Consider the following 16,646-nt stretch of genomic DNA (forward strand, 5'->3'; position numbering starts at 1 on the left):
TTCACACCTAGGTTCCCATGGGTTTAAGGGTTGCTCTTGTAGCTTATAAGTCTGGCATGCCACTGGCTTGTCTGCGCTTTCTCATCAATTTGGATAGTCAGGCACGTTCCGAGGGCACCTGGCTGCAAGAAACCAACCAGGCCATGAAAGTGGCCGTATGCACCTAGGGAACAGAGAAGCCACCAAGAAGTATGAGCAATTATCTGGGTAATTAGTGCCGAAAGGGCATTGGAGCCAAGACTACGTGCTCTGAGACCACACAAGACCCTGCTGAAACCGAAGCTGACTTTCCAGGGCCACTAGAGGTACGGACGGAGAAGAGAAACCCAAGCGTAAATACAGGCAAGAGCGAACGCAGAGATAGGAACAGTCTTGAGACTATTGGAAGTGCAACAGAGATAATCAACCACCGAAGAGACACGTGGTCGTTGTCCGTTACGCACAGCAGGGTCTGAAACACAAAGTGGAGGCCGAGGCGATGGGGAGAACACAAAGGAGAAGAGGATATGCAGCCCTCACTGAGGAAGATCCCGCCGCCCAGACAGATGAGGATGAAGAAGTGCTGGAAACAGGAGGCAGGGCGACCCCCAGAAAGCCAACGATCCTCTGTGGTCCTTACTCCGGATCACACCCATACACTAAGAAATATTCACCCATAGCCAGCCGGGACGGAAGTACAACCGGCAGAGAGATCCATGATCTCCTTCTCATTGCCATAAACCCTGAAGAAGTCTCGGGGTACTTTCCCAGATGAAACATGTTTTGGCTGGGCAATCGTTCTGGATTAAAGAAGAACACAAAAACTCCAGAGTGTTTATTGTTTTCTGACTACATATGTATTTGTGATGCTTGTTGATGTTAACTTTTGAGAGTACATACTTTGCAGCTAAAATGTAGACATGTGTACAGGCCTTTAGTAACACAAACGCATTACCTGCCACCAACCGACCAGACACCTACAATCCGCCTTCTTCCTCACAGACACCCCCCACCGAATCCTCCAAGCCAACAGGGGCAGACGCTCTTTCTCACCACTGGTGGACAATGCTTGGAACAATGTTTCCCTGAACCTCAGGACCGCCTCATCGCTCCAGGAATTCATGAAAGTATTCAAGACCTGGCAGTTTGAATGAACAGATCACCACGCAGCAGCTACCAACTGCAGCACCTTAAGACCCTCATGGCTGATTTGCCGAGCTTTATAAATGATTAATTGATTGAATACAGGTTAGAAAGGAGCTAAAACAGTATAAGCTGCGGAATCAATCTTCTCTCTCCATAAACTGCCAAAAATGATTTGCTGCATTCTCCGGTATAAAGAATTTTGTCTGGAAAAAGTCCAAATACAGCATCCCCACTATGCACTAAGTTACAGACTAGGAAGCAACGGATAAAGTAACCTTGTCGGTCTCTGGACCTTTAAAATATCTGCTTTCAGAGAAACCTCCAAATCGAAAGTGAAGTAACTTACCAGTGATCCCCATTGGTGATCTTCTGTGATTGAAAGCTAGACTATTGTGTTTACTGCCAATTTAGTAGCTGTGGATTCATCAGAAGCAGATTGGTAAGTTTGTGAGTTAGAAATCAGACCCTGAAGCATGAGCAATGGATGCCTTCTCGGAGACAGACGCCCTCTTCTCAGCTATGCTTCCCACATTTTTGTAATTAGACGACATAGTGAGAACAGGAAATGATGACCGATTAAGAACCGGGAAATAAAGCACTGGCAACGTCAATTATTGGCCTACCATGTAAGGCATGCTGTGGTGGGCAGAAGCAAAATGAGAACGACACCTGAATAGAACAATGAATGAGGGAGGGGGGGGGGGTGTGTCTCTTCTCTCCCCCCCCCCCCACCAACCTAAAAAGTGAGGCCCTTGGCAGCTATGCGACCTCCCAGTAGGAGCTGGTCTGTGTACTTACAAGGACAGCAGTATCATTTGTTACAAGGCTTACCTATCTTCCAATACATTGTGCAGGCCACAGAGAACTGACAACCCTGAGGTGAAACCCATGCCTTAATGATCTGGAGTACTCAGCTAAAGCTTACAGTGCTGGTTTTATATACTTCGAGTGCTGACAAGGGAGCATACTGGAATAAACAATGCACGGTTTATATTCACGACTGTATTACTCTGCTTCACTTGCCTGTATGATTCCTGCCGTGAACTCTGGTCCAACATCCAGTGGATAATTCTCAATTAAGTAGAAGGCAGCTGCACACATCACCAGAACATGCTGCTGATTATGAACGTTCACGCAGCTGCAAACAAGGGAATGTAAACAATTACAGAACAGATCAGTCTAGCATACACTGCAATCATATAAACAATAGCGGTTTATGGGATGCTGCACACTTTGTGGTAACAGGAATGTTAAACCTATTTGTAGAGGGACAGAACAGCCTCTGCCTTAAGAGGACAGAGGAGAAATTTTCAAAAGCTAGGACACATAACCTGATTATCTCTGTAGAGGCAGATTCGGGGCTGTTTTATTTATTTATTTGAATGGAAAGTGCTTTCTTTTTTAATGCTTTTGCTTATGATGGAGATAGTTTCATTAGGTACCGTTTCTGCCACCTGCATGAAGTCAACGTCTCCAGAGTCTACTCTGACATCCACACTGTTTAAAAACAGCATACCATGCAGCTAGAACCCATTAACACACCATTTTGGTTTTTCGTCTCTGACTAGCGCTCGGCTGTCGCTAACAAGGCTTCTTGGCGCGGGTTCACAGATGGGTTACACAACAAGCATAGACAGATAGTGAACTTGAGAAAGAGTTTCAGCAATGTGAGGGATGGGTTGCAGGGTGTAACGGGAGTACCCAAGCTCTGGCACAGAGTTGGTGCTTGAACTACCACCAGTTGTGGCTCGCTGACGGGACGTTGCCTTGCTCCTTTAAATACCCCCTTCTACGCTGGGGAGGACACATTATGAGGCGGTGGGATCCAAGTGTGGGGGCTCCGAACTGATGCATCTCTGTGATTAGCACACAATCATGAGTCCACACAGAGAAACAAAGGCGCACAGCGACGGGCACATGCGAATACACGAAGGTGCAAACATTCAAACATTCGTGAAGTCAGGCATGTGAGCATAAACTCATGCGCACATATATATCATTATCCACACAGACTCAGAGGCACAGCCCGTACAAGGCTTCGCACTCGCATCATATATACCCAGCTATACCCTCACTGGTGCAGCTGCGCACACAGTATATCCATTACAAGCTGCAAAAAAAATATTTGTATACACCATGATGGCACACATATAAAATATAACACAAAAGGCACAGTGAAAAATAAATCTGGAAATAAGAGCACGCCGACACAATCGCAGAAGGGAGTAAGGTTACAATTTAAAGATGTGTAAAGTCTTAGGCAGTCTTAGAGCGGGAATCTAAGTAGAGACAGGCGGGGGCAGCCAGGGCTGCAGCAGCAATATTGAGGACAGGGATGGGACAAATGGCGACCACCAGCAAGGGACGCTGAGGCACAACCGCTGAGCCACTCGCATTGGTCCGCACTGGTAGTGACCAATACACGGTTTAAATATCTGCGGTTTGAACACTAGGTGGCATCGCTGTCCATGGAAATGCTGAGGCCAGACACGAGCGATCTGAGCGGAAAAGATGATGACTTCTTATCCTATAATAGAACCAGATTTTAAGTACGCGTGTGCTTTCTTTTGGTGGCTCACACGCAATTAGATTGTGAACTGATATTTTTTAAATATAACAACCTCACGGTCATTGTAGTTTTCTCCTCCACACGTTGGAGAATGCACTCACCAGCTGTTGAAATATTTCTGGTCTCAGAAGATACATATTACTGAAGTCGGTGGCACAGAAGAGAGCTACTTCGTATGTGGAAGTTTGGGGCATTGCACATTAAACTCGCTTGAAGTTGTAGAGACTACTTCCCTCAAATCTCTATTAAGATGACCCCATACTGCTCCAACATTGCCCATTCGTATGGATCTTACTATGAGATCTATCTCACATATCGAGACAGTAAGACCTATACGGGGCTGGTTAAGGGTATGAGCAATGGAAATTAGAAGCATATAGGGATAGGCTTCAATGCCTTCTGGTGGGTTCATGTGCTGGGAGGCCTATAAAACAAGCATTAAAAATCCAATAGGTCTCGCCTTTCATTAAGTTAAAGCCATTTGCTTTGCTATACAATACCATTAGCAAAGCAAATGGCTTTAACTTAATCAAAGGTGAGACCAATTGCATTTTCAATGCTTGTTTTAGCTGCTATTTGCACACAGTGGGTGGGAGATGACAGCCAGCAGTTGCTGCCTTCACTCATTCACAACATCATGTTAGGTGCTTATTGGGGTTCTAGCAGAAAACGTCAGCATAGCGTCCATTTTGTGTACTTTGAAATCACCCAATCCGAAATGTGCACCATAGTCAAAGTGGCGTCTCTTGTCAGGCTTCGGGACCATGAACCTAAGAGGAAGGCAGCCACGTGCTTACTTTTGCACTGCATCTCAGCTCTCTCTGCGCACCTTAGAAATCTCATCTTGGTGTGAGTATGTTGGTCTTAAAATGTAGTTCAGCAACATCTCTGTACTTTATTTCAATATTTTCTTCAAAATTCCACCAAATAAAGAAGGAATCATCTAGAAAGGCACGTTATTATAAATGGTTTTCAAATCTTCCCCTAACCTTGCTGTTATTCCCTGGTATTGGGCAACATTTTTTGCAATGCACTGATAGCTTTCTGTTTTAATATAGCCGCTACACACGCAGCACAGGGTCTGTTGCCCTGTCACACAGGAAGTCCTTGGTGTGAAAATTAGGAGAGGAGCAAGTGCACCAGTGAGGCCACCAGCACCATTGAGGGAAGCGTCGCAACAATCATAGGCACTTACTCACTGAAAGCACAGGACGTGAGGGTGGAGTTGGGGGTGGGGAGGGGTGGGGGGGTGAGGGGGGGAACCTGCAAATGAGTTTTTATGAGATACATATCCCGGTGCTCTCGGCTGGGGTAAGGGTTCATGGTTTAATATTTTGCATTGGCTGTAGTCGGTGTTTCATCACAGGAATGAACCGGTAGACAGTTGTACACAGATGGCGCGGGCCGCGAGCCACGTGGGTTGTGCCAGGCGCGCGTGCGGACGGATAATGTTGGAATAGGGCTTAATAAAACAGCTCCCTGTTTATGCTAATGATCTCCCCACCCCAAGTTGTTCATTCGTGACATTGGGTGCAAAGGCTTAATTTTACAACATACAATCAAGTTTAAAACGTCAATTTCTAATTGTGAGCACTGAAGAACAAGTTACTTCCCTTCGTTAACGATATATATCTGTAAGAAACATTAGTTAGTGTTAGATTCCTTTCCTTAGAATATCCCCAGGCGTCAGACTGGATCCGGAAAGTTTTCGCTAGCAGTACCTCTGCGCGTCAGTAGGTGGCGTTGTGCGGCTCTGTGTCCGTCGCTGACGTCGTATGCGCCGAGATGATGTCATGGAGACAACTTAGGTGCCACCCATGCACGCTGGCGTCAGTTCCATACACTACTTTCCGCGCCTGGAACGCAGAGTCATGCAAGACACTGACCACTGGTGCATAAAACTAGGACCCTAACAGGGATGACCTTAACCCTAGAAATCAGTTCGCAGAACGGGGAGGATGGGTGGGGCGGTAAGGAATCCAACACTAACTAATGTTTCTTACAGATATATCGTTACCAAAGGAATGTAACTTATTCATCTGAAAGAAACACGATAGTGTTAGATTCCTTACCTTAGAATAGATACCCCAGCAATATCAACCCCAGTGGTGGGTCTGCGTACTAAGATCACACCAGAAAAACCCGGAGAACATAACGGCCAAAGAAGCCATCTCTCCGGACTTGGCTGTCAAGGCAATAATGCTTGGTAAAGGTATGCAGAGAGGACCACGTAGCTGCCTGACAGATATCCTGCAAAGGGACTCCCAGTCCCAGAGCGGTTGTGGCTGCTGTCGCCAGAGTAGAATGGGCACGTAGCCCCACAGGAGGCTCCTTTTTAGCCAAGGAGTAACACGCTTTAATACACAGAATGACTCACCGAGAGATGGTTAGTTTGTGCATAACTCGACCTTTCTTAGCGCCCACGTAGCCAACAAAGAGTTGATTATCCACCTGGAACTGTTGTGTGCGCTTCAGATAGAACGAGAGCGCACATTTTGGGTCCAGACGGTGGAGCCTCTCTTCCTCTTTCGAAGGATACGGAGGCGGAAAAAAGGTGGGCAAAGTGATGGTCTGCCCGATGTGGAAGGGCGTGACAACCTTGGGCAGAAAAGAAGGACGGGTCCTTAACACTACCATGTCCGGATGAACAGAAAGGAAAGGAGGTTTAGAAGAAAGCGCCTGGAGCTCACTCACTCCTCTGGCAGAGGTGATAGCAAACAGGAAAGCAGCCTTTAAGGTGAGACGACGTAAAGGACAGTTGTGAAGCGGCTCAAAGGGAGCGAACATCAAATAAGTCAACACAAGATTCAAGTCCCACTGAGGCATTATAAAGGGGACCGGAGGAAACGTGTGTGTAATGTCTTTCAAGAAACGACTAACAGGGGACTTGAAAAGAGAAGGCTGAACTGGAAGCCTTAAAAAGGCAGAAATGGCAGCGAGATAGCCCTTGATAGTGCCCAGAGCAGTGCCCTGCTGGGCCAGAGAAAGGAGGAACAAAAACTTCTGAAAGAGGGGCAGGAAGGGGATCCACAGCCATCGCTGTGCACCATGCCACAAATTTATTTCACCTGCAGGCATATACCGTTTTGGTGGAGGGACGCCTGGCTGCCAAACTAACATCACAGACTTCGGCAGCAAGGTCAAAAGCTGTCAACTGTCGCCGCTCAATCTCCAAGCATGGAGGTGGAGGCTGAACAGGTTCGGGTGAAGGACCGTCGAACAAGTTACTTACCTTCGGTAACGATGTATCTGTAAGAAACATTAGTTAGTTAGATTCCTCACCTTAGAATATCCCCAGGCGTCAGACTGGATCCGGAAGATTTTTGTAGCAATACCCCTTGCGCGTCGCTAGGCGTCGTCTGCGGCTCCGCGTCCGTCGTTGGCGTTGTGCGCCGGAATGACATCGTCGGAGTACTTAGACGCCGCCCTCGTGCGCTGACGTCAGTTCTTGTACATAGCTTTCCGCGCCAGGAACGCAGAGCCATGCAAGAGACCGACACTGGTGCCAAAAAGTCTAGGGCCCTGAAAAGGATAGCCTTAACCCTAGATGTCAGTTCGCAGAACGGGGAGGATGGGTGGGTCGGTGAGGAATCTAACTAACTAATGTTTCTTACAGATACATCGTTACCGAAGGTAAGTAACTTGTTCATCTGAAAGAAACTAGTTAGTTAGATTCCTCACCTTAGAATAGATACCCAAGCAATACCAACCCCGGTGGTGGGTCTGCAAACCAAGATCACACCAGAAAGTCCTGGAGGACAGAACGGCCAAAGAAGCCATCCCTCCGGACTTGGCTGTCTAGGCAATAGTGCCTGGCAAACGTGTGCAGTGAAGCCCACGTCGCCGCCTGACAGATGTCTTGTAAAGGGACTCCCCGTCCCAAAGCAGTAGTAGCCGCTGTGGCCCGAGTAGAATGGGCTCGCAGCCCACCAGGAGGGTCCTTTTTTGCCAAGGAATAACAGGTTTTTATACACAAAACGACCCACCGGGAGATGGTCCGTTTGTGCACAGCTTTTCCCTTCTTAGCACCCATGTAGCCAACGAAAAGCTGGTCGTCCACCCGGAACTGTTTCGTGCGGTCCAAATAAAAGGAGAGCGCACGTTTTGGGTCCAGACGGTGGAGCCGCTCTTCCTCTTTGGAAGGATGCGGAAAGAAGGTGGGCAAGGTGACAGATTGCCCAAGATGAAAGGGGGTCACCACTTTCGGTAGAAAGGAAGGACAAGGCCGAAGGACAACCTTGTCCGGATGAACAGATAGAAAAGGAGGCTTGGACGATAGAGCTTGGAGCTCACTCACCCGTCTAGCCGAGGTGATGGCTACCAGGAAAGCAGTCTTAAGAGTCAGAAGACGAAGAGGACAATTGTGAAGAGGCTCAAAGGGAGCGCACATCAGAAATGTTAAGACAAGATTCAAGTCCCACTGAGGCATTACGAAAGGGACAGGAGGGAACGTGTGAGTAATGCCTTTAAGAAAGCGTGACACTACAGGGGACTTGAAAAGAGAGGGCTGATCAGGAAGCCGTAAGAAGGCAGAGATGGCAGCAAGATAACCTTTCAAGGTGCTCAAGGCAGAGCCCTGCTGGGCCAAAGAAAGAAGAAAGAGGAGAACCTCAGAAAGAGGGGCGGAAAGGGGATCCACAGCCTTTGCTGTGCACCATGCCACAAATTTGTTCCACCGGCAGGCGTATACCGTCTTTGTGGAGGGACGCCTGGCTGCCAGAATGATATCACAGACTTCAGGAGGCAAGTCAAATGGCATCAACTGCCGCCGCTCAATCGCCACGCATGGAGGTGGAGGCTGGACAGGTTCGGGTGGAGGACCATCCCCTGCTGCTGCGACAGAAGATCCTCCCGAAGGGGCAGTCGTATCGGAGGATCGGTCAACATACTGAGTAGCTCGGGATACCAGTACCTTCGTGCCCAATCCGGAGCCACCAAGATGACTTGGGCCCGGTCGTGCCTGATCTTCTTCAGCACTCTGGGCAGAAGTGGTATAGGCGGAAAGGCGTACAAAAGACCGCAACTCCACTCGCGACGAAAAGCGTCGCCGAGCGAGTGCCGCCTTGGAAATTCCAACGCGCAGAACTGCTGACATTGCGCGTTCTCGTCGGTGGCGAATAGATCTAACCAAGGCTCTCCCCACTGCTGAAAGAGACCTTGCGCCACCTCGGAGTTCAGACGCCATTCGTGATCCATCATGCACCGGCGGCTGAGTTCGTCTGCTCTGGCGTTCAGAGAGCCCGCCAGATGTTGAACCACCAGGGTGATGCCCTGGTGTTCCAGCCATGTCCAGAGGCGCAGAGCCTCCTGACAAAGGGTCCACGACCCCACCCCGCCCTGTTTGTTGCAATACCACATGGCGGTGGTGTTGTCCGTGAACACCTGCACGACACTTCCCCGGACAGAGGGAAGGAAGGCTTTCAGTGCAAGTCGGATCGCTCTCAGCTCCAACAAGTTGATGTGGAGGCGAGACTCCGCCGGAGACCAGAGGCCTCTGATCTCCGCCTCTCCCATATGGCCACCCCATCCCAGGAGGGACGCATCCGTCAATACGACATGCTCCGGTAGGGGTAGGGAGAGGCTCTTGCCCGTGACCCAATCGCGGTCCGTGAGCCACCACTGCAACTGCTGTGCAGAGCCCTCCGAGATCAAGACATGGTCGGACAGGTTGCCGTGATGCTGGGCTCACTGAAACTTCAGGTCCCACTGCAGAGCCCGCATGTGCCACCTGGCGTGATGCACTAGTAGGATGCAGGAGGCCATCAGCTCCAGAAGCCGCAACACTAGCCTGACCGAAACCCAGGATAGAGGCCGAAAGATGGGAATCAGGGCCTGTATATCCCGGACCCGCTGTTCCGGTGGATGAACCCGGAACTGCGCCGAATCGAGAACCGCTCCGATGAAGAGGAGCTTCTGAGAGGGGCTCAGGTGTGACTTCGGCACGTTGATGGAAAACCCCAGCAAATGCAGGAGATCCGCCGTAGTCTGGAGGTGGGAGACGACTGCCTGGGGCGAGCCCGCCTTCAACAACCAGTCGTCGAGATAGGGGAAGACTGGAACCCCTGATCTGCGCAGATGAGCTGCGACCACCGCCATCACTTTCGTGAACACCCGAGGAGCACTGGTAAGGCCGAAGGGGAGCATGGTGAACTGAAAGTGCTCCTGACCCACCGTGAACCGCAGGTAATGCCGGTGGGCCGGCAGGACGGGGATGTGGAAATATGCGTCCTGCAAGTCCAACGCTACCATCCAGTCTCCAGGGTCTAGGGCAGCTAGAACCTGAGCCAAAGTCAACATTTTGAACCGTTCCTTCCGGAGGAAGGCATTGACGTTCCGGAGGTCCAAGATAGGGCGTAGGCCCCCTTTGCCCTTCTTGGCAACCAGAAAGTAGTGGGAATAACAACCACGACCTACTTCTGGGCTCGGAACGCGCTCGACGGCCTCTTTGGCCAAGAGGGTCGAAACTTCTTCCCGCAGAAGATTCAAATGATCCTCCGAGATAGGGTGGTGCTGCGGTGGCATGGCTGGAGGGGTCGTCTCGAAGGGGAGGGAGTAGCCCCTGCGGACGATTTGCAGCACCCACCTGTCCGAAGTAATGGTACGCCAGTGGAGCAGGTGATGGCGAACCCGGTCTCCCACTGGCGAGGAATGGGCCTGAAAGCTCGGACTAGGAAGGCTTTGAGGCGGATGCTGCCGGGGTGGATGTGGACTGACCGCGTTGTCCTCCAGTACCGCCTACGTGCACCAAAGTAGACTCAAACTTACAGGAGACAAAAGTCTCAAAAAGGTATTCAAAAAGTGACTAAGGTACGTGCTCTAACCGGATCTGCGCTTACTGGCACGGAAAAAGAAAGAACTAACGCCAGCGCGCATGGGTGGCGCCTAAGTAGTCTCCGTGATGTCATCGCGGCGCATACGATGCCAGCGACGGACGCGGTGCCGCACAACACCACCTACTGACGCACAGAGGTACTGCTAGCGAAAACTTTCTGGATCCAGTCTGACGCCTGGGGATATTCTAAGGTAAGGAATCTAACACTAACGTGATTCTTTCAGATGTCTTCATTAAAGTGCTTATGGAATTATTGAGTGAGTTGTTCGGAGTACCATTACATGATATAACATAACAACAAGTGTTCGCATATAGGTCGTTGGACCCGGCTTATTCTGTTTAAATTCTCTTACTTCAAAAGAGGGTGTGCGAGCTGTGCAGTAGGCAAGCATATGACACATACCAGAGTGTCACGTGCCACGTGACTGGGATGGATTCCAACCCTTACTGCAAGCATATCCATTGTCAGTCTGTGCACTGAATGAATTGACTGGTGCAGCGAACGGGGCTGCTTAAAACACGTTTCCAGTGTACTAATGTGCTTCAGCGCCCAGTTTACGATAGTGTTCTGCATTTCTGCATTCTGTTGTGTGCTCATGTACTTCAGGAGTCGCAGGTGCATACTTGACAGTATCTTGAAACAGGAAAGAGGGAGATCCTGCTCACACTCACCCACGCTCTATACACTCGGCTCACACACTGACCCACAGACACACTCCTAAGACCCTGCTCACACAGTGACACACACCCATAGGGCACATTCTGCTCACACTCACCCGCACTATATACACACACTCTCCTCACACGCTAACCCACACACATCCCTCCCAAAACCCTGCTAACACAGTGACCCACACACATAGGGCACATCCTTCTCACTCTCACCCATACTCTGTACACACACCCTGCTCACACACTGACTCACACCAATAAGATGCATCCTGCCCACGCCTCTCAGCACCCAACACGCATCTTGCTCAAACATCGACCCACACTTGTGTATAGCCCCCTCCCCCGTAAACCCACCAGCTTTGTGACCGGACACACCTGTGAAACATCTTGCTTACAACTACCACAATCCTTTGTACTTTCGGACTGACCCACACCCAGATGTACAGTGTTCACACCTGCTTCATCATGCTCACATCCTAGTCTTAGCCCCAGTTCTGCACACTCACCATCATCCCACTAACACCAACAGATGCTTATGCACAACATAAATAACCCGTGCACACCCACCAGAATCTTGTTCATACCGCCAGTACACTGTGCCCACACATCCCCACCCTGTTCACCCCCTTAGCACCATGTGCACATGCACCAGCACTCTGCTCACACTCTAACACCAGCGCCCATTTCCTCTCACCCTTCCACAGGTTGTACTTGCACTGCTCACAACCTTCGGCACCTGTTCACAGCCGCCATCACCCTGGGCAGTGTACGCAGCCTACTTACATCTCTGAAGTACTTAGCGTGCGTGTTGGGAACTTCCAGCGCTATGTGCGATGCTACAACATATTGTAGGCACTTCACGAGGAGCTTAGGCTCTCCAGCACCTGCAGTGTTCGCGCCCAGCCTACACAATAGATACGCTCTACATACATCCTGTGTCTGCAATTCATGCCTTCACACCACCCTGTACCACCTTCACACCCAACAGGTGAGCAACATGCCATCCAGAACTCTCTGCAAAGCCTCCTCACACCATCTAAAGCCATGTGTATACCCTCCCCATCACCAGAGGAGTATAGCCCCCAGAAGCTTGTGCATGGCCCCTCACACCTTACAGTACCCTGTGCACACCCTCTTAAACACCCAACAAGGGATACAGCCTCCAGAACCCCGTTCGCGCCCTGTTCACAATATCTAGTGCACTTTGCGCGCACACACACACACACACACACACACTAGACCTGGGGTACAGCCCTCAGAACCCTTTGCATGGCCTACTCACACCATCTAGTGACATGCGCACACACACACCAGATGAGGGGCAAAGCCTCAAAAGCTCACACCATAGGGCATCCTGTTCATACCCTCTTACGCGCCAGATGAGGGATAGACGGTGCTAAATTTGCTAAATTTGTAAAAAAAATAAGTGCCAGGGGCTTCATCAGGAGGCCACTGCAGCTTGCACCTTCCGTTGCCCCTGCCAGCGCTTTCAGTGACAGTACCAACACAACTACTAACCACCACGCTCTTACAAGTGAGACAATTAGGACTATTCAGGGTCCCCAAAGCTGTAAGAATGGCTTGGGTGGTAGGTATTAGTTATTTCTAAGGTCTGCTCTTTTGAAATAAGAAACAACTTGTGCTCATCTCTAAATTAGACAAAGCGCGCCGCCATGTGGCAGACTGTCAGAAGTGCCGGTGTTGATAAATTAAGTGCCCCTGTCGAGCACTGGAAACCACTGGCTCAAATTAAGCACTGGGGATAGAGCCTCCAGAACCAGCTGCATGCCCTACTCACTCCAACCAGTGCCGTGTGAACATCCTCTCATACACCAAATAAGTGATACAACCCCAGCAACACTTTGCATGCCCCCTCACACTGTCTAGTGCCATGTGTACACCCTCTCACATAGCACACAACAGATGCAACCCTCACAACCCTTTGCACATCCTACTCACCCTGTCAGGGGCCATGTGCGCACCCTCACATACACATACCAAACAAGGGACAAAGCCACAAGTACCCATGCCATCCAGTACTTTGTGCATAGCCTACTCACGCACGACGTCACACACACACAAATGCATCTATCAGACGTCCCTAAAGTAAACATTAAACGTGCCTACTCTGAACGGAGAACATATGACACCTTCCTGCAATGCACCAGCATGTTACACAAGGCGGGCAATGCACCAGTATTGCATTAAGTTTGTCTGGGAAAGTAATAGTTAACGCCCTAAACCCGAAACTATTTTAGCCAGTGATTGAAATATAAATATAAAGGTGCACGTACTCTCAACCCTAGATTAATATTTTGTTTCTGAGCTATTTTTTTGATCAAAAAGAGATTTGGGAGTCCAATCCAATTTTAACTTACTTCCAGCAGTTGCCTGTGTGGGAAGTAGCCTGCTATGCCAGATTCCTTGTTGTCAAAATAGTCTGCTCTGTCTAGAACTGCCCCACAGCGTGACTACGCAGCCGTCGTGCTGATGACGTGAAGACCAAAGACTCCAAGGAACTGGTTCAGTTCAACCACAGGACACCTGCCTCGCACGTTCCCCAGATTGTACTCCTTCAGGCAGCGATCTTCTCCCTTGCAGTGATGCCACTGTCGCCCGCACGCATAGTCCTCCCTACCCATGGGAGATGTCACACTGTCCTGCATGAAGTCCTCTTCGCCAATTAAAGATTACACACTGCCCTTTAGGCAATTTCCTCCTCAGCCATTAGAGATGTCACACGCGAAAACAAGTCACTTACCTGTAACTGTAGTTCTCCAGTATTGGAAGCTTTCATAGATTCACATGCCTGAATCATTCCCCGTTGTCGAGACGGGAGTCTCCGGTACATAAAAAAGCATTGCTTAGCAGTATAACCAAGAGAAAAAAGGCCTAGGCCCATTTTCCTTTGCAACCCATAACCATTGTTATGTAAAAAAGGACTAAACTTGTCTCTGAACCAATCAGAGCCTCTCACCGTCTAGAACCCTCCTGAGAGAACCTTCTGCCCCTCAGATTTTCGTGCACTTGTGCCATAACGCTATATGTGCTAAATCCGAGGTGAGCCTCTCAGGGGAGGAGGGTGGGTCGCATGTGAATCTATGAAAGCTTCCAATACTGGAGAACTACAGTTACAGGTAAGTAACTTGTTTTCTTACTCCAGTATTGGAGCTTTCATAGATTCACATGCCTGAATCAGAATAGCGAGCAGCAAATAGATGCACATTTTTTGTTATGCAGACCATGAAACCAGTAACCATATATAGTGTGATTAAAATAGTATTTCTAAACCAAAACACACAAATTAAAAATACTTTGTAAACTGCATTCCATACAATAAAGAACAATAAAATGTGCAAAAGTAGATAACAAAGGAAGGAGGGATGATAAAGAAGGCTCACCGTTACTGGATAAGGTTCCTCAGCACCGCTTCTCCGACCGCCACATCTCTTCCTGTGGCCGTATCCAAGCAGTAATGCCTGGTGAAGGTGTGCGTATTCGTCCAGGTCTCCGCCCTGCAGATGTCTTGGATCGGCACACCCGCAAATAAAGCAGTAGAGGTGGAGACTGCTCTTGTCGAATGTGCACGGACTCGTGCATTCAGAGGTCACCCAGCTGCCTGATGACAATACTCTATTGCACTGGAAATCCATCTGGCAATTCCCCTTTTTGACAAAGCGAAACCCTTTCTGGGTGCACTGAAGGCAACAAAAAGTTGCGAAGACTTACGGAAAGGCTTAGTTTTCTGCAAATAGAACTTTAAACAACGCTGGACATCCAGCGAGTGGAGAGTTCTTTCCGCCGCTGTTGTTGGTTGAGGAAAAAATTGTTTGAGAATTAATGGTTCGTTCAAATGAAAGTCAGTTGGAACTTTTGGAATGAATCTTGGATTAGTCCTGAGTATTATTCTGTCCTCTTTGAATTGTAAGAAAGGCTCCTGGACTGTGAGAGCCTGAATTTCCTCCACTCACCTGGCTGAAGTGAGCGCAATGAGAAGCGCAACTTTCCACTATAGGACTTTCAGCTCTGCCCTGTGTATTGGCTCAAAGGACTGTTTCATTAACTGGGAAAGAACAATGTTCAATTGCCAGAGAGGGAAAACTCGGAACAATCCTTTCATAAATTGTTTGATGACTCTAGCAGACCACAGGGATGGACCAGAGGCAGTTCTTCTGAAGCGTGTAATTGCAGCTAGGTGTACCTTTATAGATGCATGAGCCAAACCTGACTTAGCCAAAAGCAAAACGTATGGAATAATCTCGTGAGCTTCCGAATGCAGCGGATGAATGTTAGACCTTTTGCACCATAAACAGAATCTCTTCCACTTCATCCGGTATGTTTTGTTTGTACTATCCGCTCTGGCTCTACATAGAATCTCCCTGCACTCCGTTGGGATGTTCAGATGTTGAAATTTGCAGTATTCAGGAGCAAGGCTGTTAAATGCAGTGATTTCGGATCCGGATGAAGAACTTCCCCCGGAACATCGTCAGAAGAGACGGTATCGGCTGCAGTCAAATCGGGCGCTCCTCCGACAGTAGTAGAAGAAGCTCCGCGAACCAATGTTGTCTGGGCCACCACGGAGCTATCAGGATTACCCTGCATGGTTCTTTCTTGATCTTCATAAGAACCTGCGGCAGGATGGGAATTGGAGGAAAGGAGTAGGCAAAGATGCCTGACCATGCCATCAAAAGCGCATTCCCCCAAGATCCCCGTTGGGGAAGCCAGCTTGCGAAGAACCGGCATTTTCTGTTCTCCCTTGTCGCGAAGAGATCTATTGTCGGAGTTCCCCATTTCTGGAAGATGTTGTTCAAGATCTCGTCGATCTCCCATTTGTGACAGACAGACTTCAGTCTGCTGAGAGTATCCACTTTGGTGTTCTGGTCCCCTGGAAGATGTTCCGCTGTAATGGATACTCCGTGTCGTAGAGCCCATTCCCATATCAACTGGGCTTCTCGAGATAGGGAGAGTGATCTTGTTCCTCCCTGCTTGTTTAAATAGTGCATTGCTGTTGTGTTGTCTGTTCTTATTAACATGGCTGCACCTTGAATCCTTGGCAGGAATGCCAACAATGCTAAGCGACGGCTCTGAGCTCCAAGAGGTTGATATGCAATTGCTGTTCGCTCAATTTCCAGCGACCGCTTGTGGTAAATATTTCATTACCTGTACTATTTTTTATGCGGTAAAGTCTAGTAAGAATAACTCAGTAAATATAAGAGGCAGAATCCGTGGTATTAGAGGTTTTAAAAGGCTTTATTCCTATACAAAGGAATACAATTCGAATTGTAGGCTTTCTATTCCATCACCACGAAAGTTCAGGAAGGAAGGGCATACATTATTGACAGATAAGCAGTTTTATGGAAAATGCATTACAGTGAAACAGATGCAAGAGGCGTAACAGCTGATAATACAGATAAACTATGCATACGTAACTAATAGAGGCGGTCATAT

The 16,646-nt window shown here is 48.9% G+C and overlaps 1 protein-coding gene across 2 annotated transcripts in view; it reads right to left on the bottom strand.

Moving 5' to 3' along the window:
• Positions 1 to 16,646, bottom strand: part of HTT (huntingtin) — a 2,065,683-nt gene that overhangs the window by 151,760 nt on the left and 1,897,277 nt on the right. For both annotated transcript variants that reach the window (XM_085642500.1, XM_085642499.1), the window contains one exon: positions 2,149 to 2,263. In XM_085642500.1, the coding sequence (XP_085498626.1) occupies positions 2,149 to 2,263 (115 nt within the window). The remainder of the gene's footprint in view (positions 1 to 2,148; positions 2,264 to 16,646) is intronic.

This window comes from Triturus cristatus, chromosome 2_2, assembly GCF_964204655.1.
Source record: "Triturus cristatus chromosome 2_2, aTriCri1.1, whole genome shotgun sequence".
In the NCBI taxonomy this organism is placed as follows: Eukaryota; Metazoa; Chordata; class Amphibia; order Caudata; family Salamandridae; genus Triturus; species Triturus cristatus.